Raw genomic sequence first — 26,568 nt, 5'->3', positions numbered from 1 at the left:
AAAGTAAGAAACAGGATGAAACGTGAAGCAAAGCAAGAACCAAACCCGGGTAGGATTCCGCCACGCCGATTAAATGCTGTATGGATGATCAACAAAACATCCTTGAGGGAAAACTCGCAAGGAAGACTCGTGAAAGTCCAAGCCCATGCTCATGGCTCATCTCTTCGTGCAGAACAATTCGTAGGAACGCCGCCCACCAGACCAAGGAAATATGAAAAAAAGGAAAAAAAAAGAAAATCAAGAACACCGATTGGGATATTTCCAACGCCTGCCAACCCCAGAATGAACAAAACCAAAAATTAAGCGAACCTAGATGACAACCACATCGCCCTCGGCATCCGCAGGGTCGGAAGCCATCATATCTCCGTATTTACCCACCGCAATCATCATGGGATCATCTCCCAAATCGATTGCGCTGTCGTCGTTGTTAGGGGGATTGAAACCCCGCTTCCACAAGAGCCAGCTCCTTCTCATCGGAGGCGTGTTTCAAATCAGATTCACCATCGCCGGCTCGGCGATGAGCTTGGTTGATGTCCACGGAAGGGATTCTATTGGACTTGGCTTGGACGTGCGCAACACCTTCAACATTCCGCTTGAGGTTATAACTGCCCAGGCCGGGCTGTTCAGCCCCGAAGGTCATGCTTTGGAGCGAATTGGCAGTACTGCGCATGAAGCCTCCCTTCTCAGCTTGCCAGACCATCATCTCGTGGAAGAAAACTTTGGTCATCCACCAGGCACTGAAGCTAGCTGCTCCACCCAGAGTGAGACGGTGAAGAACACAGTCCCAAAGAGCGTCGACCTTCTCGACGATACATTGGGAGCGGTGGTGGGCAAAGACCGCCGGGAGATTGAGAATAAAGCACACCCATTTGTCGGGAAAGTTATAGTCTTCACCAGAAGCGGTGTCAACAGGCAGGAGATGGGCCTCCAGATCCTCCGCAAGGTCCGGCTTGGCGAAGAAAGGAAGGCCCGGCGTATTGTCGGCATCGGACAAAGGTGTAAGAAGAGCACGAACATCGTGCTTGAGGATCTGCTCCGTAGCCTTTTGGCTGCAAGCGGGGATGTTGGCTTTGGTGATCATTTCCTTCGGCTCCACCAGGGTCTTGAAGTCATACCACATTTGATTGCGGTTATCAGGGTGGCAGAGCCATGCGGCCGCAGCGTTGGCTGCTTGATTCACATCGAGCATATGCTTGAGAAGATTAGAAAAGATGTGAGCGGGAATAAGTCGTGCAATTGAGACATGCGAAGGATGAGCCTTGAATGTCTCGGCGATGTGGGCGCAGAGCTTATGAGAGATGGAGCTGAAGGCGTCCAAAACTACCTTGGGCACAACTTGCGTGGTGAGAGGAGCGACAAAGGCAATCATTTTTTGGTACATCAACCAATCGCATTCCTTGATCCACGGTGCCAGGTTTGGATGGGTCAATAGCTTCTGGACTGGGACAGTCAGAGTGCCGTGGAAGGCGGAGAAATACTTGAGAAGGTTGCGTTCCTTGCAGAATCGGAAGCTGTCAATGACTGAAATGCAGTGGGACCGGTAGAGGGCAGCGAGCGCTTCGGCAACCTTCGGGTCCGTGTTCAAAGGCAGGTAACCGCGGATATCTGGCAAGACGAGGGCGTCGTTGTCGACGGCAGGAACTTCGTCTGTGGGGAATTGAAGCATCTGGTGGATCATTTTACCTGCCTGCTGACCGACATTATCGGAAGTGATCAGGGCCTCGGCAGCAGAGGGTGATTGACCTTGGCAGCTACATCCTGTGGGTGTTGGGTTGGCAGAGAATCGAGGTGCGAAGGAAGTGGTAGGGGACGGGAACACAGCAGTGTCGGCTGTAGGTGGAGGGAGGCTGACGCTGTAGCGTTCATCAGCGCTGCCTGGAGGAACCGACGGCGATTGCTCATAACCTCGCGAGCGCATCGCACTGGCGGGCCTCTCAGGAACGCCGGCAGGGCCATGAGAATTAGGAGCGACCTGAGGCACCGGCTTCTGTTGCTTTTCCTCAATGACGGACAAATCGACATAATGATATTTGGACTCGCCACGGACACCAAGTCGCCGAGTCTGTACATTGGGGAAGATAATGCGGACAAGTTTACCAAACGATGCGGGATTCAGAACCGACACTCGCTCAGTCCCACACTTTTCGGCATAACAGCAATACACCCGATCTCTTCGTACAGAGCCATTGCTTTTACGGCAGTTTTCACGCAGCCTAAAAATAAGTCAGAGAACAATGATCCAAGAAAGTGAGGACGAAGTCAACTTACCAGATCATGGCGAATACCTGCTTCACCTTCTCTGCCTTGCCACCTGCTCCTTCGTGCTTCATGACCTCCGCAGCCATCTGTTGCAAGCTGTACGCTTCATATTGACGAAGCAGCTTCCGCAGCTCATTGTTGTTTGCAAGGGTCGATGTGGAACCCCTCTTCTTTTGGGCACCAGGCTCAGATGCTTCTTGATCCTCCATCATATGCTCCGGGATGTGGTTTTCGATTCCGCTGTCGTATATGGCTTGGTATTGAGGGACAGGAACAGGATGACCATTTGATGCCATATCCGGTAGCAGTCCGTGGTGCGAAAGACCGTGTCCGTGCATGGCATGGCCCGGATAGTCATCTGGACGCGCAGCCATGGAATGGGAGTCACGCATGTGTTGCTCCAACGAGGCGCCATTTGACTGCTGACCCAGCTGGTTTCCAAAACGCATGATCATGTCTTCTGGGTTGGTTCCAAACATAGCTTGTCCCGCACCAACCTGAGACGGTAAAAATTGAGGGAATCCGTCGAGGTGCTGGTCTTGGGTCTGCTGAGTCGTACTCGAATGAATGCTCGCAGTTGAGCCGCGAGACCTCGGGCGACGACCGGCCCGCGAGATTGTTTCGGATCGTGCTCGCATAGGGTCAGCGGTGCCAGGGCGGCTGAGAGGACCCATGTGTTGTGTGGTCTGCGATACAACGCTTCCTTGCGATGGCGCGCGTACTGTGGATGGAATATCATGAGAAACAAGTTCTCGTCTGTAGCTAGGGGGAGTCTGACCTAATTCCGGAGGCATTCTTCCAATCTGGCAAGTGGAGGAAGCCCGTCACCAGGGAGATGACCAGAGCCTGCACGAATCGTGTTATTTTTCCAGAGCTGAAACCACGGCGACAAGGCTCATTCAGGTAACACAGCAACGCCAAACGACAGTCGTTCAGAACAATCAACAAGAAGCCAAACGAAAATCGTCCCAAATTCGCAGGGCTAGCGGTCGCCGCGTGGTGCAAGTCGAGTCGAGGATGATAAACAGAGGAAGCCGTTCCTCAGACAACGTTGTTTAGCTCTGTCACGTGGCTGAGGTAAGCATTCCACCCAAACAAACAACGGATGGGAAATGTTTGAAGCCACAACTATGTCCTCCGTGAAAGAAAGAAAGAAAGAAAGAAAGAAAGAGTAATTGCGCTTTCTGGAATTATCCATTCTAGTAAATTACTGACTATGATCTCCATCGAGAAGAATCGCCCTGTTCGCGAGATACAGGGCTCGAAAGAGATGCGAAAGAGATGTGACCGTGCCGGTAAGAGGGACTTGATCGCAACTAAATGGAAATTCCAAAGGAAAAGCAGAAGAGAATGAAGTCAGAAAGACCGAAGGTCCAGCTATAGTCTCCTTTTGTTTGAGCTTATATTCGATGATAGCATTTTGAAAATTGTCCACTGGTGTTGTATTGCACTGTTGCTGGCCTCAGGCCCCAATGCACTTCGCGAACTCCTCCGTCATCCGTCAGACAACCTTTTCGAGGTTCCAAACTTGCTTTCCTCCCCTCTTAGCATTGAATATCTTATAGAATTCATCCCTAGATATGAAATGACTCATTGCATCCTGTACAATTGTGCCTGGGTCGAGTTGCCCGCATGATATGCCGGCTACGCTCCCAAAATATATGTCTCTCCACCGCTGATCCAAATTGAACCCCACCACTCCCTGAACCAGTAACCTATCTGTCGGTCTGAAGACATCGGTGGATATCGGTCTACCAATGCAAAGCCATAAAGTATAGGGCGAAGGTCGCTTACTCCATTGAGTAGATGTAGTAACTGCCCACATGTGCATGTTCCACGATCATCTCTCACTCGGCGCTCGCGGCCCACGGATCTAGGTGGATCCCATCCCCTCCCACGCGGCTCAGAAACACAGGAAATTGTGCTCGAAAACGGGCCCTGCACCATGAACGCTCCATGGTCTGATGTCAGTGGTCAACAGTCGATTGGCGCCAAGTGTCTCACGCCGACAATCCCCATTTAGTTCTCGTAGGGGCCGTAGGGCTGCTAGTGATGTCACCGCTTGGGATTTAATTTCGGCGGGTTTGATCGGGCTTAGAGGGGGAGAGGGGAAAAGTGAGGGCGGCTTTGGGATGGCCTTTCCCCCTCCTTTCTCCATCTCCCCCGGACTCCGCGTAACTATGCAGAAATTCAAGGAAAAGTTCGAGAACAAGGTCGAGAACCTGGAGGAGTCATTCCGAGGTCGGCCCTGAGTTTATCGCCAACCGCGAAACCCTGAACCCCGTGCTCAGACTAACAAATGATTCCAGACCACGGTCTCCATGACACTAAAGCCAAGGCTACGCATCTGAAGCATAAGGTTGGTAAATTCTTCAATATCGTCAACCCGAATCATCGTCACGATGAGGAACATGAGCAAATTACAGATGCGAAACGCACTAAAATTGCCGAGTCACATCGTTTTGGCTCTTTCGCACCCATCCGTGAGGGAACAACCTCAAATGGTATGTCGATGCTCTCGATTACCTCTGGGCGGTCTCCGAAGCTCTCGAAAACGCGACCGAGACTATTTACATCGCCGATTGGTGGCTCTCACCGGAATTATTCATGCGTCGCCCGCCGGCGGAGCACCAAGAATGGCGTCTGGATCACATCTTGAAACGTCGCGCAGAAGCGGGCGTCAAGATCTTTGTCATTGTTTACAAGGAAGTCAATCAGGCTTTGACCTGCAATTCGGCCCACACCAAGCATGCATTGCAGAATCTTTGTCCCGAGGGCACCCCCGGTCATGGCAACATTCGAGTCTTGCGCCATCCGGACCACAACGTCTTCGAAAACGCTGCAGACATGACTCTATACTGGGTATGTTTTCAAAAAAGGTGAGCTTCCGCGCGTGATTAACATGATACAGGCCCACCACGAGAAATTCATCGTGATTGACTACGCCATGGCATTCATTGGAGGCATTGATCTTTGCTTTGGTCGTTGGGACGCTAATCAGCACCCTCTCGCGGATGTCCATCCCGGTGGCTTGAAAGATGACATCTTTCCAGGCCAGGACTTCAACAACAACCGTATCATGGACTTCCAGAGCGTCGACGACTGGCAGAGTAATGAGCTGAGTAAGGCGGACTTCGGCCGAATGCCGTGGCACGATGTGGCCATGGGTTTGATCGGTGACTGTGTTTACGATATTGCAGAGCACTTTGTACTCCGTTGGAACTTTGTCAAGCGTGACAAGTACAAGCGCAGTGATGATGTGGATTGGCTCTTGATGGAGGGCCGCACTGGAGATGACGAGGATATCATTGCTGTGCAGCGACCCAAGTATCCTTGTGGACAGTATGTTCAACACCCCCCTGACGCCGCTTTCTGGAAAGCCCCGCGGACAGCAGGGTACTGTTCGGGCGCAGGTTGTGCGAAGCAGCGATGACTGGAGCAGCGGTATTTTGAACGAACATAGTATCCAGAATGCATACTGCGAGACTATCCGTAACGCTGAGCACTTTGTCTACATCGAAAATCAGTTCTTCAGTGAGTTCACTCGCAGGACGAAGGATGTGAAATTCAATGGCTGACACAATTTTAGTCACTGCCACCGGCGACGACCAGCATCCGATATACAACCAGATCGGCCGGGCTATCGTTGATGCCTGCGTTCGTGCCGGCAAGGAGGGGCGCAAGTTCCGTGTCATCATCGTGATTCCTGCCATTCCCGGATTCGCCGGTGACCTACGTGACAATGCGGCGACAGGCACCCGCGCCATTATGGATTACCAGTACAAGTCCATCTGCCGTGGCGAGAACTCCATCATGGGTCAGATCAAGAAAGCGGGAGTTGACCCCACACGTACGTGTCGGATCTGTGGCATATTTCATCAGTGATACTGACGGTCGTAATAGAACAAATCTTCGTTTTCGCTCTGCGTGCCTATGACAGAATCAACAAAACTCCCGCTCTTGAAGAGCTTGAGAAGAAGGCTGGTGTTAACTACCAAGATATCCAGCGTGGTATCGCCGAGTCTATCATGGGTGAGAGTGTCCACCCGTCTGTTGGCAAGGAGGGCGACCGTCATGAGAAGGACTACGAAACCGACTCCGCCGCGAAGCAAGAAAACCTGCGCAAATTGGAGAAGTTCGAGGAACAGGTCGAGCAGCGCAAGGCGCAGCAGGGCGATGCAAGCTGCGACTCGGTAGCTCACATGACTATGCTCAACGGTGGCAAGATGGTGGATGAGGTCTGGGAAGGTGATCCCGAGGCTGAGAAAGGCAATATTGTCCAGGAAGAGCTCTATGTACACGGCAAGGTGTGCATTGTCGACGATCGTGTGGTGATTTGCGGTAGTGCCAATATCAATGATCGGGTAGGTCGACTCCCACCACCACGATGTGACTCGGCTGATTTGTGGCGGTATAGTCCCAGCTTGGCTCACATGATAGCGAACTCGCGATTGTGATGGAAGATCAAGATTTTATCGAGAGTCAAATGGATGGCAAGCCATACCGTGCAGCCCGCCATGCAGCGACTCTTCGTCGTCAGCTTTGGCGCGAGCATCTAGGCCTACTACCCGCACAGGACTACGATGCTTCCGGCCACCCGAACGCGCGACCTCCCAATGTCTGTCCTAACCAGATCTTAGAAGGCGCCGAGAACGAGTTTGTCACGGATCCGCTGAGCGATGCGGTCTGGAACACTTGGACGGAGCAGGCTAGCGTCAACACGGAGACGTATCGGATCCTCTTCCGTGCGGACCCAGATGAGAATATTAGGACATTTGAGGACTACGATAACTTCTGCCCGCGTGGGACGAAGCAGGGCCACCTGTTCGATCCATATATCCCGGCAGCTGAGGTACGCCAGAAATTAGATCGTATCAAGGGCCACCTGGTATGGCTTCCTCTGGATTTCCTGTGCGATGCAGAGATGGCCGAGCCTGGGCTGGCTGTGAATCAGATTACTGAGGTGAGTTTTTCTGTCGATCTTCAGCTAAAGAATCGGTGTGGGGTTTCTAAATTCAGTGCTAATGTATCCGCCAGAGCATTTACACCTAGTGTTTGTTTTATTAGCCCCCCCCCCTTGGTGCGAAGCTATCACTTATTTTTCCTTGATGATTCCCTTTCCAGATTGTTTCTATTCTCGTACCCGAGATCTGACCAACCGCCCGGGTCCCGAATTTACACTTGTACTTTGCAGGATCACCATCTCCAGAACCATGTCCCTGGATCCCCTGGGAACGCAGCTAGGGGAACAAAATTTCTCGCAACACGCTACGGGCATAGTCTAAACCTACAGTCCCTGTGCAGACCGTACTTTTGCTCGACCCCACCAACGCCTCCACATTCCCAGTACCAGCAGCTGGTCCTTGCGTGGTGCTTTTGGGAAGTGGGGGCGCTGGAGACAATAGAGTTAGCAGACCCAAACCCCTGGAAATCCTTATTATGCCATTTGTTCCTATGGAGACTTGTCGCTTCCGGTGCAGCTGAGCCCGCACCAGCCGTAGCGCCGTACACGGAGTAAACGATGAACAGATTGACCGCTAGGGACGTGCACACGCGAGAGTCCAAATTTGTACGTCCCTCGCCCGCAGTTCCAATCTCTCGGCACCGCCACCACTGCCAACGGAAAATGGTCTTCCGTGTGATAGGGACCGGTTGCGAGGGTCTATTGTCAGCCTCTCTGTGGCGGCATTGTAATTGCCTGAACACCCAGCTGGCTGAAATCGGCGGCGCAGAAACATGGGCCGGCAAGACAAATCGAGTGATTTGAGGTTCTCAGGGGATGCGCAGATGCTATCTCGGCATAGCTAGGCCGGGCCCGCCCCACGACATTCCGTCAAGTCAAGGGAGGAAAAGAGACCCTGCATCCCACCTTCCAATGTAAGGGCACGATCGGCCTGGCTCTTACTGCCATTGCGTAGCCATTGCGACCACACGTGACTAGCCGTCTCGGATCAAAGAAGTGTCAGTGCTCGATACTATTCACTCGACGAAAGATCCTATTGTATGAAGATCAAAAGCATCCCAGTCTAGCCTAAATATTTCTACGTGGCAGAAGTTGGGATATCACAAGGAATTGCGGTCTCTGAGTGTTGGATTCTCCAATTCCCCTAATTGTAACCTTGACTTGAGATAGAATGTCTCGGACCCCACGACCATGACTTTCAAGGCACAAGATATGCAAGTCCACGAAAACAGTAAACAGTAACACCCATCTAGACTCGATATTGAACAAGTGACAAGAAAGATTTGATAACTCCATTCCAGATGCAAGACCAGAACCCATTGAAAAAACTTTTAATAGCCAACCGTTTTGGGGGGCGTTTGTTTTTTTTTTTATCGGTTCCAATGCGCACACGTCGCCAAACGCAGCTAGAAAAAACGAGAAGCAGAGAACAAGGCGGGCTGAATGAGGATTTGTGGGATTGCGTGGATGGCATACCCTTGCTCGGGTTCATGCAAGAGGTTAAGGGCCAATGCGAGCTACTGAACGACGGTTAGCGAGCGAACCAACAATGCCGTTGTTAGAATTGAGTTGGGTCCACCGCTATCAAAATCAGATACTTACGGAGAGCATCGTTCACGCCTTGGCATTGTGGCAAGCATTGCACCGACAGTGGCCGCAGATCTTACAGCGCCAAATGGCCACAAAGGGGCCCGAGTTGCAGTCGGAGCACCGCCAGGTCAGGATGTTGCCGTTCGTCGCTTGCACGATGGCGAAGACATGCCCGGAGCATTGGTTGGCCATGGTGGACTGGAAGGTGGCGATTGAGCTGGGTCAGAGTTAATGAGAGCTTCATATCATATTCGACTCGACATTCTGTCACTGACCAGATGAGGCAAACGATAGAAGGCCTGAGTGGTTTGACGGACCGTGTTGATCACCGGAGAAGTAATCCTAGGGTCTAAATTGGAGCCGGAGTCAAGGAAACTAAAGATTCCAAGTCGAGTCGAGTGATAGACAAATTCAATGGCCAAGAAGCTCAATGGGCCCACGGTCACTCGAAAGTGTAGGATGGGATAGAAAATGGCGAAGAGGAATGAAAGATAGAGAACCTTCAAGAGCCGCCGGACCAGGCCATTATATACTCTTCTCTATCACCTTTTCGATTCAAAGTGGAGGGAACACAAGAGAGGACAGCAGCCCACAGAACGAAGATTGATCCTGGCCCAAGCCAGTCCACGACCGAAGAAAGCTCTGAATGGTCTGTAAACTGCCGATGACGCACCTACCCGGCGTGATTGGTGAGATTCTTCAGGGTCAATAGAAAATGGAGTGGAAAAAGAAAGGAAGAATGGAGGAAAAAAAACCACGACAAATAAATAGTATTTCGACAAATTGAGAGTCGAAGAGGTCTAGGGCCGATGCAGAACGGAAATCCGACAAGGATGAAGGACCCAGGAAGTAGATCTCCCCCGAAGCTCATCTTGTATGACAGGGGCTGCATCCTATGACAATGTAGGCGCATGCGGGTCGAAAGACCCGGTAGATCGTAGTTCGCATCCTAGTGGCATTTAAACGAAGGTAAGGATCGCGATCACGAGGTATCGTGGGGATGCCATTGGCCTGGATCGATTCGTACTAAGAAAATAACCTTGGTTGGGGGGGGGGGGGATGGATGCGCCGTAAACTGATTTTTCCCAAAGATCGACTCGTGTACGTCGAAGGGGGGGGGGGAGAGACAAGACTAAGTGGATCCAGAGTCCAAGCTAGGGTGTCTGTGGCAGAGCCGAGTAGGGAAGGGACAGGTCCCAGTAGGGTTTGGTATGAGAAATTAGCATAGTTAGTCAGAACCGTCGGCGCGCTGGGCCCAACGCACATCGCACCGGGACCTGGAAATCGGAATGGATCGTCGACGCGCCTGCGACGTCCACCCATCTCGCAGCCAATATCAAGCAGCAAAGACACTTCCGCAGATCTGAGTCGATCGCGGGCCAATGCATCCCAGCAATTCGGGTTGGGTCCGATCCCTAGTGTGTGCAATTGTCCTATGGGAAAAGAAAAGAACGCCCCAATAACAAAAGTACCAGTGACAAGTAGATTCCCCGGCTATTTTTGACTTTGGCTCTGCCCCCTGTTGCTCATGACGCTGAATACAATTGATCTATCAACCTCTCGACGCTTGGACCAGGGTCTAGCTCGTCGATTCTCCACATGGCATTGACCAAAAGTCCCTAAGCCTCTCTTTTCGACCCGTTCGGATTTTGGTTTCTGTCTCTTTTATTTTTATCTTTGTTTTTGTTTTTGTTTTTATTTTTTAAATTTATCCCTCTCTCTCTCTCTCTCTCTCTTTTTTTTTTCCTCCTATATTTCCTTGTGTTTCAAACCAGCAGGAGCCCAAAAAATGAGTGGCAAGTGACAAGTGACAAGTGATGAGTCCCGCAATCCCTGCTCAGAGGACGATCCCGGAAGCGCAGGCCCGGCATTAGTCTCGGTCTGTCGATTTTTTTGGGTCCAATTGTAGGAAAGAGTCGACCGACCAATTCTTCCAACAGGGCATGGAATGGAATTGTTCTCGACGTATAACAATCGCGATGGACGGAGTCATCGCTGCACCGGCGGGTTCCTGGCTTAGGGTCTATCTTAGTCACAGGCAACCCATTGCCTGGATCGGGAATGAGGTGCCTCTTTCGGAGGAACTCGGTTACTAGACACAACACCCCACCCCCAAACAACTATGGACCGGACACTACGCGTCGCAGTGGTGTTGCGTTTGTAGCTACTAGATGGGGCACCGGTGGTGGATCCTTTGCTTCGTCGCACAAAGTACCCGGGCTATCCAACGATCCGTCCCGATTAGACAGCTGTCAGAACGAGGACCACTCGCGTCCCGGTTGAAACCCGCCCAGCCGAAGGCTGATTCAACGGAGCTGATGAATGACACAGTATGGCTCCACCGAACGGGGCAATTGAGCTGATGACCTGCGAGGTGTCAATAGCGGGTGAAACGGGACCTGACCGACTCGGCAATGCCGCCACGCTCGAAGCTTTGCACCTTCCGGGCGTCTAGACCAGTTGAAAATCTTCACACATTGGGCTTCTAGAACGCAAACCGGACTGTCGGGGAAGAGGCGGCGAGCCGCATGGTTCGGTGCGTCAATATGTTGTCAAAGATGGAAAAGATATGCGGGGCGGGACGGCGATTGCCACTGAATTCATCAATTTTGGTTGAGTAGACTGTTTGCTATGATCTAGGTATGTTCGAGGGGTTCTCGAGCACCGGATTCACCGCCAGAAGCTGTGTGGGTGGAACCCTTCAGAAACCGGTGCCTTCGATTCTCGTCGGGTCTCGTGTCCTTCAATTTGTTTGCTCAAAAGAGCAAAAGAAAAATAAGAATATAGACACAAGACTCGGGTGTCTAATCTGCCAACGCTCCGTTAAGAACACCTCGTGGGGCACGAGATACTCCTGCAGAACCCAGAGTGGACTGCATCGCTGGGTGATACTTCATTTTCTACGCGATCGTCTGCGGGAAAGCAAACTTCATGAGGTAATGGTGTCCATTTGGTTCAGAAGATAAGAGGTATCATGTGAGATCTTGTGAAAGCAGAGGATGGGAGTCTGCAAGATCAATAGCAACGCCGCCCTAATAATGTAAACCGATTTTTTTTTCTTTCTGGTCAAATTCGTCACGAGCCGCCGGCCATCATTCAGTCATTAAGGTGGAAGAGGGCCGAGACGCTATTGGGATTAGTTAGCATGATCCATCAGAGGATAGTGCAGGTAGAACCCACCTTTCACCGTAGTGGTGACGCCGGATGCTCTCCGCGAGGAGGGTGGATACGTCGATGACGACCAATTTCTTTGACCGCCGCAACATGGACGGCTCGATCGGGAAGGTGTTGGTCACGACAATGTGGTCAATAGAGGGGCAAGCCTCCATCTGGTCAAGTGAATCAGTTCCGAAAAGACCGTGGGTCGCAATGCAGTACACCTTGCGAGCACCGCCGCGCTTGACAACAGTCTCGGCGGCGGCGATCCACGATCCGCTCTTGTCGATCATGTCATCAACAATGAACACGGGACGATTGCGGACCTCGCCAACCAGTGTAATGGTCTTCTCGTGATGCTCGTACCCCACCACGCTAGCCTCATCATCATCGGACTCAGCCGCGTCAAAGGACCCACCGAGCGCATGGTCAGGTGGCAGCGAGGAGGCATTCGAGATCATCGAGTTGACCATGGCATCGGGTAACACCTCGTTATCGGCGCTGCCGCTGCCACTAGCGCCTGGAGTGGTGCCGCCGGACTGGGAGCCGGACTCGGGATGATAATCATCATCGACCAACTGACCTTGGACAAGACGACCGGTGATGACATCTTGAACCCGCAAATCAGTGTACTCGTGCTGGGCCTCAAGCTCGGATGGACGGCGAGCTGCCGAGGGAGTCTCGGGGCGCAAAAGGCCCTGCGCAACATCAACCATTTCGGATTCTTCGGGGATGGGAGAGGTAGCCTGGGATCTCTGCATGTGAAGCTCAAACGGCCTCAGTTCCTTGGGAGATCGAGCCTCGTCATCGACAGCGTCGAAGAAAACGGTACTATCAGACATAGTGACAGGGACCTTGGGGCGGCGCCGGTCGGTAGTCACGATACCGAAGTTTAGTTTCAAAGTATCGGCCAGCGATGTCACACGCTTTGTACCGCCGGCATTCTTGCTCACCACCACGGCATCCTTCCAACCCTCCACGTTCATCCGAATCCAGCGGGCAATGAAGGGCTCGGCGAAGAGGTTGTCGACAGGTTTGCCGAAGAAGCCTTGCATCTGAGATGCCTGGGAAACGTACTTCTATCAACACATGCTCGAAACGATATGTGCGGGGTAACGTACGTGCAGGTCCATGGTAATGACATGGTCCACGCCGGCGATGGAGAGGAGATTGGCGAGCATCCGGGCGGTAATGGCACCGCGATGGCTCTTCTTCTTGGATTGACGCGAGTAGGGGAAGTACCTCGTCTGGGTCAGCATGCAACTGTGATTGAATCAAACAAGACGGGCAGCATACGGCATGACCGCTTCGGAAAGAGATGGTCAGCGTTTGGATTCATCTGGGTGAAGTGGACGGCTAGTAGCTTACCAGTAATGGACTTGGCCGAGCCACCCTTGCACGCGGAGATCATGATGAGAAGCTCCATGACGCTGTCATTGATCTTGCTGCTGCCACTCTGCAGGATATAGACATCCTGATTCCGGACGGAGACACCGATGTTGACGCTGGTCTCACCATTGGCGAACTTGCCCAGGTCAGCTTTGGCTGGGGAAGCACCCAGGCGCTCACAGATGGTATCTGCGAGGCCGGGATGCGAAGTCCCCGAAAAGATCTGCACGCCCCGCATGGCAGTTCAATGGTTGCAGAAGAAGGAGAAAGGGAAGAAAAAATGAAGAAAAAGTTCGGGAAAAGCAAAGTGCGCGGGCGGTGTGTTCGGTCCGCCGTATGCTGCCCCACGCTTATCATTATCGTGACCTTTCCTTTTCCCGGTTACTCCTCCTCTTCAGATGAATTGAGAATGTCGAAATTTCCCGAGATTCAAGGCGGCGGCTCGTTAATTCTGGCCTGGCAGGTCAAGAACAAGCATGTCGTAGTGATTGGCGGTGGCGAGGTCGGTCCACCTTCCCTGTGCAACTATACAGCTAACTAACCTGAGCTTAGGTCGCAGCCGGGCGCATTGTGCACGCGCTTAACGCCGATGCCAAAGTCACAGTCGTCAGTCCGTCCTCCGGTCTGAACGAGGAAGTTGCTTTCCGAATCGCCGAAAAGCAGGTCAGCCATGTCGACCGCAACTTCGAACCCTGCGACCTCGACAACGCCGACATGGTCCTCTGCGCCATTGACGATCCCGAAGCGTCGACTCAAGTGTGGAAGCTCTGCAAGGAGAAGCGTATCGCAGCAAATATTGCAGATGTACCGCCTGAGTGTGATTTCTACTTCGGGAGTGTTCACCGCGATGGACCCTTGCAGGTGATGGTCAGTACCAATGGCAATGGGCCCAAGCTCGCCAGCATCGTGCGCAAAAAGATCGCCGAGACATTACCGGACAACATGGGAGCCGCCATTGAGAATGTTGGCAAGTTGCGCAGGAAGCTGCGCGAGGTTGCACCAGATGTCAACGAGGGCCCGAAGAGAATGAAGTGGATGTCTGCCGTCTGTGAATCATGGACTCTGGATCAGCTTGTGAAGATGTCTGAGGATGACATGGACGGATTACTGTCTCACTACGCATCTGGCAATGTCCCTCTCTTCGAGGAAGTATGAACTGGGAAAGAAGCAATGCTTTATCATATGAGTACAGCTATGCATTTTGAGAAAACTATGGGGGTAACAAAATAATTTGAATGCCTATGGGAACAATAGAGAGCTCAAATAAAGGAAACGCCGATCACCCGTAAATCACAGAGCCAGGTGAGTATATCCCAAAATACAAACCGCCAAATGAATCAAGATGAAAGCTGGCTATCGCGGCGCGACCCCTTTTGCGATACGGAACTCCGCGGGCTGATCGGAGCATCCAGCGGGTTGGGCGAAGAGACACCTAGGCGGACTTCGCCGATACGACGCAGCAGAGACTGCAGTGCAACGCGGATCTCCGGGTTGAGGTCGCGGCTGAGAAGCTCCACCCCCAATGGGTAGAAAGTCTCGATGTGTTTGTCGAAGCCGTTCTCGGGGAAGTTGTTATATCCGTCGATAACATCCACTACGACCGGTCGCCAGGCCACAATGTTGCGGTTCTGGGTCTCCTCGTCGAGACGGACAAAGCTGCGAATGATATCCGCACAGAGGCTAGCAGTTTAGGGTCAGTATGAGACATCGATTGGTGAGGAAAGGGGCAGAACTAACGGAATGAGAGCTGCCTCAGTTTCGGCACGGCTGCTCTGTCGCTCTTCTCGCTCATCGTGGTACATGCGGAAGAGAATGTGCACGTAGGTGGCAGCACTGCCGCTCTCCTGCTTGAGCAGGTTAGGAGGCTGCTTCATGAAGCCCTGGCGCCACAGCTGCATGCGCAGGTCCTTGTCTTCGTTGAATTTCTTAGCAAACTGATAGCTCTTCTTCAAAAGTCCCATCAGGCGCAGGAGCTCGTGACTAGGAATCTGCGCATAAACGTTGTCATTGGAGAAAAGTTCATGGACAGTCTCGATCATCAAAAGTTGCAGAACGCAGTTGGTGATGATGCGATTGAAGAACCGACGTCGGGCCACTGTGACTGCAGCGGGCTGTTGCTGAGCATCGGCCTGGGGACGGTAGTCCTCGAGCTCCGCACGGGCTTCACTCTGTGCTGGCGGGTCACCGCCGTCCGCGAGTGTGGTGGTGCTGTGCGATCCATTGGGCTGCAAGGCCTCAGGCAACTCGGCTGAGATTTCGGTGGCAGCTTCAGAAGCCTGGGCGATATCCCCATTGGTAGACACGGCGTCGGTCAACTTGTTGACCGAGGCGGCTGCCGTGAATAGTTCGTACGCCGTGGTCCTGCTGAAGAGCTCCACAAAGGCTCCGACAATCTGGGTCCAGTGCTCCTCACGGAACTTAGAGACATTCTGCAAGATCAGCTGCTGCAAGCAGTTGCTACCGATCCGTGCGATTGTGTCGTTCTCCTGGCAGATGCAGAGAGTAAGCAGCTCCAGGAAGCGGCCCAGCATGTACTCCAGTGCATCGAAGTAGTGGGTAAAAAGGGTGATCATGTTCCGCAAAGCCTGAATCATGGTGGTCGACAGCCAGACCGAAAGATCCTCATGATTTGGGACCTTGGACATTTCGGACTTGGACTGCAGAACCACAAAGATGGGGCAGAGCAATTGACGCCAAAGTACATCCCAAAAGTCTCGCGGGAAGTCCCCACCATGGCGGATCAGGGTGTCGAAGAGGTATGTGAGGGCCCTGGCTTAACGTTAGCAGCAACAACAGTAATTTCAGCAACGAGAAACATACCGAGACCGAACTTCCAAATCATCACCAGTCATCAGCACATCTTGGAAAGCGATAAGAATCGGATACCAGAATTGCTCCTCCTTTGACTGGCGGGTGAGTTGCTTCGCCAGATTTGTTCCTTCTTCAGGAAGCTTGGGCGCAGAATCGCCCCGGTGGGAGAGCGGGCATTCTGGAGTGCGCAGCATCTTAGTGACGGTTGACTTAAGGAGCTCAATGGCCTGCAAAGACTTCTTCTGGAATTTGGAGTTCTTGGAGAACTCGGTCAGACAGACAATGAGATCAGCAAAAGCACCCTGGGTGATCACGACACCAAATCGCTCGTTATAGATTTTTGTGACATGGTCGAACGCCATGTTCACGATGCCCTCTGCTCGAAAGGTTAGCCCCAATTCCATAGGACAGCTGAATACTAATGAGTGAAAACCTACCATACGGCTCCCGAGCTGCCACCGTGAAGACACCAAACATGGTCTTCCATCCAGATCGAATGTTGTCACCGCGAGCCTGGACCATCTGAATGAGACAACGAAGAATCATGTCCTTGACAGCAGCAGTGGTACTGTTCGCCATGACGTGCTCGAATGGCTTAAGGAAGTCTTTTTGGAATTTGAAGCCGGGCAATTCACCAATCTCCATGAAACGCATGGACAGCTGTCGGAGCGAGTCCAAGGCAAAGAACACCACGGTAGTGTTGGAGTGACAGCCAACCTGGTTGAAGTGCTGACCCAGGACCTCCCAGATCTTCGACCACTCGATACGGACACGAGTCATGTTGTAGTAACTTATTTCGACCAACTTCTGCAGACTATACGTCCGCGAAGAGTCACTGTGTCCAGAGGACTGAATCTCCTGCCAGCTGACTTCGCTCAGTGCCCGCACAAAGTCAATAATGGCCTCATGCGACAAGTTTGCAGTATTGGTGAAGATCCGATCCACACCTCGAACCATATCGGCGGACCGGCTTTCCTGGGCAACTTCTGCACGGAAGGCCGTCGGGCCATTCACCGAGCGAGGGCGAGATCGGCGGGTGCTTTGCATGGACTTTCGAGGGGAATCAAGTGTCGAGGGAGCGCGTGAGACATCGGGCAGCGAGCCTTCATCAACGCCGTCGCTCAAAAGCTGCAAACGGTCAAGCTGGCTGACACAAGTCAAGATCTCACGCCATGAGGTGCGAAGATGATTACCCTCAGTGAGCGCAACATCAAGCAGCGACTTCAGAGCCTCAAAGTTCTTGGTCTGCATTTCCCGGACGTTTCCAAGATTTGTGAATTTGGCAAGGGCCGTAACGAATGCGACCCGGGGAGTCTCCAAATCAAATGCACAGCTGATGCGAATCGATAACTTCAAGCCCTCCATGCAAAGTCGAATAGTCTCGATATTTTGTGTGTCTCGCATTGGAGCAGACAATCCTGACAAGAAGGACATCCAAGTAACATTGAACATCGAGCCAACGTGCCGGACGGAGGTGGCAGGAATGAAACGGGAGAGAGCATCGCGAACTGCCGTCTTGCGCTGGGCCCGAATAAGAGAGCGGTAGAGTTGCTCCGTCTTGTTGGCCATTTCTTCGGATGCCTGGGCGTACTTCTCACCCTGAATGTCACGACCAACGGTCGCAAACACTTGTCCGGCACGAGTAGCCAGTCCGGTGGAGGTGGAGGGTTGAAGACCAATATTCGCAGCATGTTCCCGCTCCGTGTCCAAGACGATCTCGTTGTTTGCGATTTCATCGAATATGGACACAAGGTACTCGGATGGCAGATCCTGACTATCGTTGATACCACGGTTGTTCTTGATGAAATCTTCCTTGGTCATGCGAGGACCCTTGATCTTAGCACTGTGCTGATCAGTATTCAGCATAATTACTGAATACGCAAGGACGTAGGCGGTATCCGCATTGGCGAAGGCATTGGGATTCTGAGTTGTGTATCGCTCTGCAAACTTGAGCATGAACCGATCGATCTTTTGAGCTTCTCCGGGCAGTCGGAAGTGCTGCAGGAATGAGCGAAGAGATTCAACGAAGCGTCGCTTGGTGAAGTCCATAGCATCTACAAAGGAGTGCATGATGGCGATATTCTCAGGCTCACCCTCACCCAGGTATTCACCAAGCATGGCCTTGTCTAGACGATCATTACGCAGTAAGAAGGCAGCAATATCGTCAGGAGCATCCGATCGGATAAATCCCTCCTGAAGGAAGAGCTTGATACCACGCTTGGGCTTGAAGTTGAACTGCTGAGTGGCGTTCATCAGGGCAATTTTCCGCTGTTTGACCTTTTCCATCTGGTTGGGATCATCATCAGGAAGAGGAGTGGACCGGCCCGTATCCAGGGCTTCTGAACGCGGCGAGGCAATGATATTGGTATCCAGAGACTCGCGCGAGTTGTCCATTGACTTAGATGGATCCGCTGGCTGCATAGGCTGGTCGTCACGCTGTGCACCCCAGTTGTCCAAGGAGCGTAAAACCTCCACGAGTGACTCCAAAGCCTGCTGTTTCAGGATATAATCAGGGGGGGATAGTTGGCGCGGCCGGTTGAGGATGGGGCGTGATATTAGCGGTCGTCAGCGAAGGAGGAAGTGTCCCACGATGATGCCATTCAGCCCCAATGCTGGACATCTTGGCATGATGCTCGAGGAAGTGATGTTGCTGGGATGACGAGGTTACAACCGGGACGCTTGCATAGCGCGAGAGTTGTTCAATGATATTTTGGAAGATGTTCTCCAAGGCAGTTCGGTCACAATCGTAGTTAAGATAAATTTCGACCAATGCACGTGGATCGCTACCCAGTCTCTCCAGGACCTCCATAAAATACTGCTTCTGGAACGAGGGGGGCAGCTCGCTTTTCGAGAATTGCGAGGTATATCTCCTTCATAAAAACTTCCAGCTCTTTCTTCATCATAACTCGCATGTCCTTGAGCATCAGCCAAAAGATCTCACAGCAGACCTTGAATACTTGAGGCACTGCGCTCGAGCCATTGCGACTCAAACTCAGACAGAGATGAGGTCGCACGGCCTGAAGAAGTGTCATTGCCTCGGTGCTGGTCGAGCTATTCTTGATCGCTGCGAGCGGAGAAGTGAAGGTGTTGATGTGGTTATTGATGAGATAGTGAATGAGGTGCAGCGACAGCACTTTAGACCGCATGTTTTGAGATTTAATATCCTGCTGCTGATCATGGCCGAGAACCTTGTGGCTCAGCTTGCAAAGAGCCCGGAAGACCAAGAATGAGTCCTTGACGTAAATCTCATCCACCTCATCCTCAGCTGAGCTGTCATCGTCCCTCTCTTCCGGGATGCCGGACATTGAGCGAGTGTTGCGCGATAACTTGGCCCGAGTAACAGTGGTCGGCACATTGTCATTGACAGCTGTAACCTCCTTAGGGGACTCAAAGCTTTGCAGGGTGAGCTTTTCACTGTTGGGCTCCTTGGTAACTGGCTGATCGGCGACAGACACAGAGGCAGCCTCCGACATTTGACCCACATCACTGGCAGATGCATCCAGACCAGAGCCAGGTTTCTCAACTTCACGAGTCCGAAGTTCTTTGAGGTCCAGCCGAACCCGAACGCGGTCAAACACCGTGCTCACCATCTGGGTGAGGGAGCCCTGGGCAATCTGCTGGTTCTGGCTCGACTTAGAGTATATGAAGATATTGTAGATCTGGCGAACGGCTTTCAGGAGGCCAGCTCCATGCACCACGACCCGGTCATTTAACACTGCTGCCAGCAGGGATTTGATGATCTGCTGCTGGATTTCATTGGGGGTGGCTTCGTTCTCAAAACAATCGCAAATCGCATCGATGGCACGCTCGATTAACGGCGGCTTTTCGGGGGTCGCTTCGTTTGCTGACTCGGCGGATGGGAAGGCAAAATATGAGTATGTAATCAATTTGCCAATACAGTCCAACGCGGTCACCTGAAGCGGAACACTGAGAGTCTTGCTGGCCAGGTGTAGGGGGCGAAAGATGAGCTCAGGGTCAATCGGTTGCCCGTCCGTAGACCTGACATTTGAAAGCGCCACTTGTACCGCATCTTCCAGCTCTTTACTCTTCCGCGCCTCCCGCGAGGCCCCAATGGTATCGAGTGCGGTCACGATAAAAACAGTCGAGCTAACTGCGCCGGACCGTTGCGTAGTGAAGGTGGCCGTCGTGGATCGCGAGTCGGATCGCATTCGACTCTCTTGCCCAGTGTCTTCTGTACGCTCCGGTTCCTGGATAGTAGGTGGAGCACCTGCCTTTTGTTGTTCGTGCTCGTCGCGGGTTGGCTCCCCATCGTCTTTTGGCGGGACCTCGGGCTTGTTTTCATTCTCTCCTTCGATATTGGGCGAAGCCTGTTCTTCCTGTTTCTCCACAGCCTCTTCCATTACCTCCTGCCATTCTGTCTGTTCGGTCAAGACTGGCTTGTCGTCTGGCAAAACCGGGGGAGCTTCGGCGGAGGCATCAACGGGGGCCTTCTCGGGGTCGGGCGAGTCGGCATGATGATTCGGCTCGGAGCCGTGATCCACGTCCGCCATTGTCACAGCAGACGAGGGACGCAACGAGCAATCTAGAGCATCGATCGGCACCTGCGGTGTTGTATACAAAAGACGAATGCGTGTCTTTCTCCAAATCGGGACTACGGGCGCTGAGTCAGCATGTGCCGCTTGAGGTCACCTGACTCGGAAGATGGCGCTCACCGGGAACCGCAGAAGCTCAACAGAAAAGTTCCTGACTTGTTAAAGACAGTATCCTTACTCAACAACACCTTTCTCGGTTCCTTCATCCTCCACCCTCGTGTTGGATCTCATTGAGCTTCTGTCTTTGTGTTGAGGGCTGTTTTAAGTACTATACACAGGAGCAATCCCTTTCATCATGGTTGCTTCCGCCGTCCGGATGCGCACCCCGAGTGCCATGTTCCTCTCCCGGGGTGCTGCCTCTATGCGCCGCCCCCAGGTCTCCTACAAGTTCCAGGAGGTCTTGAAGTACGCGTCACCGATTCGGATGTGTCTGATCCAATGATGCTGATGTATTCCTTTCGCGCAGATCCCAGATGCCCGCGATCTCCGCTATCTCCCGCTTCTATGCCTCCAAGTGTATGGCTCCAATTGAATCCAATTCGATGCTCGATTTCACCTGATTCTAACACACCCGTCTCTACAGCCTTTCCCCCTCACACCATCATTTGCATGCCGGCCCTTTCCCCGACAATGACCGCGGGAAACGTCGGCGCATGGCAGAAGAAGGCCGGTGACACCCTTGCTCCTGGTGACGTCCTTGTCGAGATCGAGACCGATAAGGCGCAGATGGATTTTGAATTCCAGGAAGAGGGTGTCCTCGCCAAGGTCCTGAAGGAGACCGGTGAGAAAGACGTTGCTGTTGGCTCGGTAAGAATTTTCCCGATCTTCATGGGTTCTCCGCGGCCACTTTCCCTCGAGCTAACTTCGAACGAATTAGCCCATTGCCGTCCTTGTTGAGGAGGGTGCCGACGTCTCTCCCTTTGAGTCTTTCACCTTGGCTGATGCAGGTGGTGACAAGGCTGCCCTGCCGAGAAGGAGGCTCCTAAGAGCGCTGAGCCCTCCGCTCCCACCCCTGCCCCGGAGCCCGCCGCTGAGGAGCCTGAAACCTCTGGTGAAAAGCTGCAGCCCAGCTTGGACCGTGAGCCCAACATCAGCTACGCTGCCAAGGCTCTGGCTCTCGAGAAGGGTGTTCCCCTCAAGGCCATCAAGGGTACCGGCAAGGGTGGCCAGATCACCAAGGAGGACGTGCAGAAATACCAGCCCGCCGCTACCTCCGCCGCTACCTTCGAGGATCTCCCCGTCTCCTCGATGCGCAAGACCATCGCCAACCGCTTGAAGCAGTCGATGGCCGAGAACCCCCACTACTTTGTCTCTGCCACCCTCTCGGTCACCAAGCTTCTCAAGCTGCGCCAGGCTCTGAACGCCTCCGCTGACGGCAAGTATAAGTTGTCTGTCAACGACTTCCTGGTCAAGGCTTGTGCTGCCGCCCTCATGAAGGTGCCCCAGGTTAACTCCAGCTGGATTGAGGAGAACGGCCAGGCTGTCATCCGCCAGCACAACACCGTTGACATCAGCGTTGCTGTCTCCACCCCCACCGGCCTGATCACCCCTGTTGTTAAGGGTGTCCAGGGTCTCGGTCTGTCCAGCATCTCCAACCAGGTCCGCGACCTGGGCAAGCGTGCTCGTGACAACAAGCTGAAGCCCGAGGAGTACCAGGCGGTACCTTCACCATCAGCAACATGGGCATGAACCCCGCGGTTGAGCGCTTCACTGCCGTCATCAACCCCCCCTCAGGCCGGTATCCTGGCCGTTGGCACCGTCCCGCAAGGTCGCTGTCCCCGTCGAGACCGCCGAGGGCACCGTCACCGAGTGGGATGAGCAGATCGTTGTCACTGGTAGCTTCGACCACAAGGTCGTTGATGGTGCCGTCGGTGGTGAGTGGATCAAGGAGTTGAAGAAGGTGGTCGAGAACCCTCTGGAGCTTCTGCTGTAAATGCAGCCGCGTCGAGGAATCTAGAGCCGTTTGACACTGTAATTTGTATTAAAACGTGTGACCTTTAGACCCATCATAGGTCCATTTTCTTGTTTGGTTTTAGCAACTTCAATCTCATTTCCTAAGTAACAGATTTCCACTCCCACTTCTTTACTTTCCTCTTCCGGATTAGCGCTAGGTCCTTGCCGCTTTTTGCTCACTGAGTAAACCTGAGCACGCCCCTGAGCGCACTGATCTGCTCACTGAGCATCACCTGATGCTCACCTGAGCGGTCTGATCCACTCGCTGATGCTGATCTGAGCGCCCTGATTTGCTCACTGAGTCTGAACCGAGCCTAAGGGGTGAGCGGGCCTGAGTAAGCTACATCAATAAAATGCAACACGCTAGTTTTATCACGTGTAGCCCTCCTCTTTAGATTGCCCCTATCGTCCCATCATAAAAGGCCTGGCATCAGCAATGTAGCCATGCATCCTGGTGATCTGACTGCACTTAATTACGCCACGATGGATTCTGCTATTTCAGACCACCCAATCAGCATTACCATCGTATGCTACATGCTCCTAGGAATACTTCATCTACTAGTCCCACCATCTCTTTTTAGGACTACCGGTGCCAGTAAATGTGGATGAGTCTACTCGCAGATTTCTAATTGGCTATAGTACGAATATGATTAAAATAGAAATATTTTGCGGGATGTGACGACAAGTCACATCTCTTACCAATAAGCTCATGCTTCTCAGGAGCAATCGTCATCTCCTTATGAAGCTCCAAACTTTTTGCTCCTAGGAGCCGGCCACGTAGTCCAGATAGCCAGTCAGACCCAGAATAGTCATCAAACGTGTGTTAATAAGTTCTTAAAGGGCCTACTGCTATTCGCTAATAGTTACTCGGATTCCTAGGAACTCGGGCCATTCACCAACCCCTAAGATAATTGACTGCCTGGCGTGCCGGGATTAAGGTGTGTCACTCCGATTAGGATATATAGTTGATTTTTCCTTCCTTCCATAAAAAAATTATACCCACCACTCCCAATCATAGAGCCACACTTTGCTACTACAGTGAGTTCTCTCGGATTTTCTTAATCTAAGAAGTGACAACTAATCTTGATTTTAGTCTGCTTGCTTACAATGACCAACCCAACTAGCAATAACACGCTCACTGCACAATGCGCGAAAGCGGCGCGGCGCAGCGTCATTGCCCTTCTAGAAAAAATCAAAACAGCAGAATTTACAACTGAGGCTGTGAAGGACCTTTCCCATCTACTATGTTCCACCGAAAAGGCACTAGAGAGGGTTACATCGTTGTTCGACCACCCACAGTCATGCATCATCAAAGTTGGAGATTAACATCACCTCCGCATGGCAATTTGGAGCAATCAAGGTGCCTGTGAAAGATATCAGAACAATTTCACAGAGTGGAAAAGTCACTCCAATGACGACTCTCTGCGCGATTCGGATAGGAGTTTCTTTGATATCTTCAAAGATATAGAATCGCGACTTTTTAACGAAAGGCTACGACTCTTTAAAGATACCATAGATAAGGTGATGCAAACCTCCGCACTGTATGTTGATCTTGCATCCCCTACTCTTCTAATTGCTAGCTCACTAGGGTTTTATTTTAGACTTACTACCTTTTCCGCTTCGGAAAACATATCTGATGAAGAGTGGGACTCGATACTGGCAAAAGAGAGCTCCCTGCTCTCGGCGATTATCGAAGCAAACAAAAGTCATCTTGCACATCGCCTCGTAGAAAAGGCTGCAGAACGCATTACTTACGAAATCAATGGATATGGCATTGCAATGCAACACCATCGAAAAGTTCTGGATGGACTTGTGGTCGAGTTTCGCCAGCTACAAGGGGGGCAAAGAACTGATTCTTGGAACCAAGATCAGCGTTTCCTAAATGCTATTAGTCATTTGCCCGATGAAAGCCAATTCACCTGTTAGATGGGGGTCATTTGTAGAAATGGAATCGTGATAGCTAGGTCTTAGAGCATATCTGACGATTTCGAGCTCCATACGCTCTTATGGTTCATCCCGAACTTTAGATAGCTGACTGAATATGGTGGTGATTTAACCAATGATGCCTAGTAAGTATTCAATATAGTGTGGGTTCTTCATGCATGTTAACGCAATATTAAAGCAGCTAAATGGGCTCTCAAGATCAATCCAGAAGCCCGAATGACTCTGGCTCTGTGCATCATTTTTCTAGCAGAGAGCTTCTTGTCAAGTATAGTTTCTCGTATAGCTAGATCCACCGCCCCTTATACACCTCAGCAGGTCTTATTATTCTCATATTGGGACTTCTCAATTCCCCCTTGGCAAGTCGGCCTGCTAGCTTTGATATTCCAAGCCTTGTCAAAGTTTAGACGCTGTAGAACGATTTAGACCTCCTTCAGATGTTATCTTGAGCATTCGACTACATAGTGAAGAGGGGAACGCTCGTTGGCAGCACACTTGGAGATGTGCGGGTCGATTCAGCAAGACAAGACAACAACCACCACAACCGTAGGTTATACGAGAGACCCTCGGGCTACTGCCCTGTACGTGTATATGAGAGAGGTGTAGAAGCGTGCTATTCAATACTATCCTAGAGCTGCAAGATATACTATCCGGACCCGGCATCCCGGTGTACTGTAAAACTGCGGTTCCGATATAGGCCGGAAAAACCTCATCCGAGCTGCTCTGTAATATCGAGTAACAAGGGGGTTCCCCACTACAATAGTTAATCGGTAATGTTTTACACATATTTCGGGAGTGTGGTAAGGCCCTGCCGTATGTAAGGTAATTTACCTGGTATATTTCTTCGCACCGCCACGATACATTACGCTAAGCCACAGCTCTAGAAATTTATTGATTATTTTGTCGGCTTGGATTACTGGTTAATCTAATTGAGTAATCTCTGCTATTCAATTATGAATATATCGAGCGTTGATACGGTATATCGAATCAAAATAATTAAAAAATTGAGCAAGTGATATTAAAAGGGAGAGTGATGAATTGGGAGAGTGATGAATTGGGAGAGTGATGAATTGGGAGAGTGATGAATTGGGAGAGTGATGAATTGGGAGAGTGATGAATTGGGAGAGTGATGAATTGGGAGAGTGATGAATTGGGAGAGTGATGAATTGGAAGGGGTCAGAAACATTGGTCAAAAAGATGGCCTCCACTGCATTTCACTCTATTTATGAATGGAGAAGACAGCTAGAGAAGACAGCTACTTACTCAACAATTATCAAGGCTTTTTCACAAGGCCGGAAAAAAGACAATCCCACAAGTAAGAGGCCAAATTGACAGTTTTCTGTAGCCTCGTTCTTTCATGCCCACCATGGAGGACATTCAATGCCCCACTACTCTTACTACAGTAGTATTCGAAATTAGAGTTACCTCTACACTCTTAGACTTTCATTCCTGAACCCTAGCCTGAAACATGCTAATCTGGATATAGTAATTTCGTCGATCCTCTGATTCTCAAAATAGGAACTGTATTTTACATAACGCGCCGGGACCTGCCTTAGTGTAATTTACACGAAACTCTTATACGTGTGATACCACCCTACCGCATTCTCTCCTAGTAATAAGGATCTTCCTTTATGCACGACCCTTAACCGCGCACCCTAGAGCTTGCAATATGGCCCTAAGACTTCTCCCCTTAAAGCTGCATCTTATCAGCGATATGATAGAGAGCCAGTCACTAAACACTAGTTAAATAGCCGAATAGGCCGAATGTAGTAAGGTCACGGTTATAAATATCCGCAGAAACTTGCGGTAGTTCGGCAGCGTCTACGCACCCCTAACTCGTATAGGACGGAAACCTACCGTAACACCGCTAATGATCGACGCGCTCTACGACCACCTGTCGGAAAAGCCGGGCCTATACCTCGATGAGATGGCTATCTTCCTCTAGGATAAGTT

General features: G+C 51.6%; 6 protein-coding genes across 6 annotated transcripts; 3 read left to right on the top strand and 3 right to left on the bottom strand.

The window, feature by feature from the left end:
- Positions 1 to 309: 309 nt before the first annotated feature.
- On the bottom strand, positions 310 to 3,053 carry N7477_009056 (RFX family transcription factor; the record flags this gene model as incomplete). The annotated part of the gene is made up of 3 exons (XM_056970717.1): positions 310 to 415; positions 444 to 2,213; positions 2,269 to 3,053. The coding sequence occupies 3 exons, from the start codon at positions 3,051 to 3,053 to the stop codon at positions 310 to 312; spliced, it is 2,661 nt and encodes an 886-aa protein (XP_056817696.1).
- Positions 3,054 to 4,439: 1,386 nt separating this feature from the next.
- pldA (uncharacterized protein) lies at positions 4,440 to 7,311 on the top strand (the record flags this gene model as incomplete). Its single annotated transcript, XM_056970716.1, has 9 exons — positions 4,440 to 4,500; positions 4,569 to 4,763; positions 4,805 to 5,121; positions 5,171 to 5,655; positions 5,723 to 5,793; positions 5,849 to 6,109; positions 6,163 to 6,623; positions 6,677 to 7,222; positions 7,297 to 7,311. The coding sequence occupies 9 exons, from the start codon at positions 4,440 to 4,442 to the stop codon at positions 7,309 to 7,311; spliced, it is 2,412 nt and encodes an 803-aa protein (XP_056817695.1).
- A 4,641-nt stretch (positions 7,312 to 11,952) lies between these two features.
- On the bottom strand, positions 11,953 to 13,595 carry N7477_009054 (ribose phosphate diphosphokinase subunit PRS1; the record flags this gene model as incomplete). Its single annotated transcript, XM_056970715.1, has 4 exons — positions 11,953 to 13,032; positions 13,090 to 13,210; positions 13,265 to 13,274; positions 13,337 to 13,595. The coding sequence occupies 4 exons, from the start codon at positions 13,593 to 13,595 to the stop codon at positions 11,953 to 11,955; spliced, it is 1,470 nt and encodes a 489-aa protein (XP_056817694.1).
- Positions 13,596 to 13,604: 9 nt separating this feature from the next.
- Positions 13,605 to 14,512, top strand: N7477_009053 (bifunctional precorrin-2 dehydrogenase/sirohydrochlorin ferrochelatase MET8; the record flags this gene model as incomplete). Its single annotated transcript, XM_056970714.1, has 2 exons — positions 13,605 to 13,859; positions 13,910 to 14,512. 2 exons carry the CDS (start codon positions 13,605 to 13,607, stop codon positions 14,510 to 14,512), a joined length of 858 nt encoding a protein of 285 aa, XP_056817693.1.
- A 182-nt stretch (positions 14,513 to 14,694) lies between these two features.
- N7477_009052 (Arf family guanine nucleotide exchange factor SEC7) lies at positions 14,695 to 20,679 on the bottom strand (the record flags this gene model as incomplete). The annotated part of the gene is made up of 5 exons (XM_056970713.1): positions 14,695 to 15,037; positions 15,095 to 16,126; positions 16,178 to 16,544; positions 16,606 to 18,661; positions 18,985 to 20,679. The coding sequence occupies 5 exons, from the start codon at positions 20,677 to 20,679 to the stop codon at positions 14,695 to 14,697; spliced, it is 5,493 nt and encodes a 1,830-aa protein (XP_056817692.1).
- A 337-nt stretch (positions 20,680 to 21,016) lies between these two features.
- N7477_009051 (putative pyruvate dehydrogenase complex, dihydrolipoamide acetyltransferase component) lies at positions 21,017 to 22,654 on the top strand (the record flags this gene model as incomplete). The annotated part of the gene is made up of 6 exons (XM_056970712.1): positions 21,017 to 21,126; positions 21,188 to 21,237; positions 21,305 to 21,528; positions 21,599 to 21,623; positions 21,680 to 22,380; positions 22,490 to 22,654. 6 exons carry the CDS (start codon positions 21,017 to 21,019, stop codon positions 22,652 to 22,654), a joined length of 1,275 nt encoding a protein of 424 aa, XP_056817691.1.
- Positions 22,655 to 26,568: the final 3,914 nt, after the last annotated feature.

This window comes from Penicillium maclennaniae, assembly GCF_028827695.1.
Source record: "Penicillium maclennaniae strain IBT 15551 chromosome Unknown utg000008l:1.0-3552695.0:1.0-3555053.0, whole genome shotgun sequence".
Taxonomy (NCBI): Eukaryota; Fungi; Ascomycota; class Eurotiomycetes; order Eurotiales; family Aspergillaceae; genus Penicillium; species Penicillium maclennaniae.
Note: the sequence above shows the minus strand (reverse complement) of the source record. Positions and strands in the feature narration are given on the sequence as shown.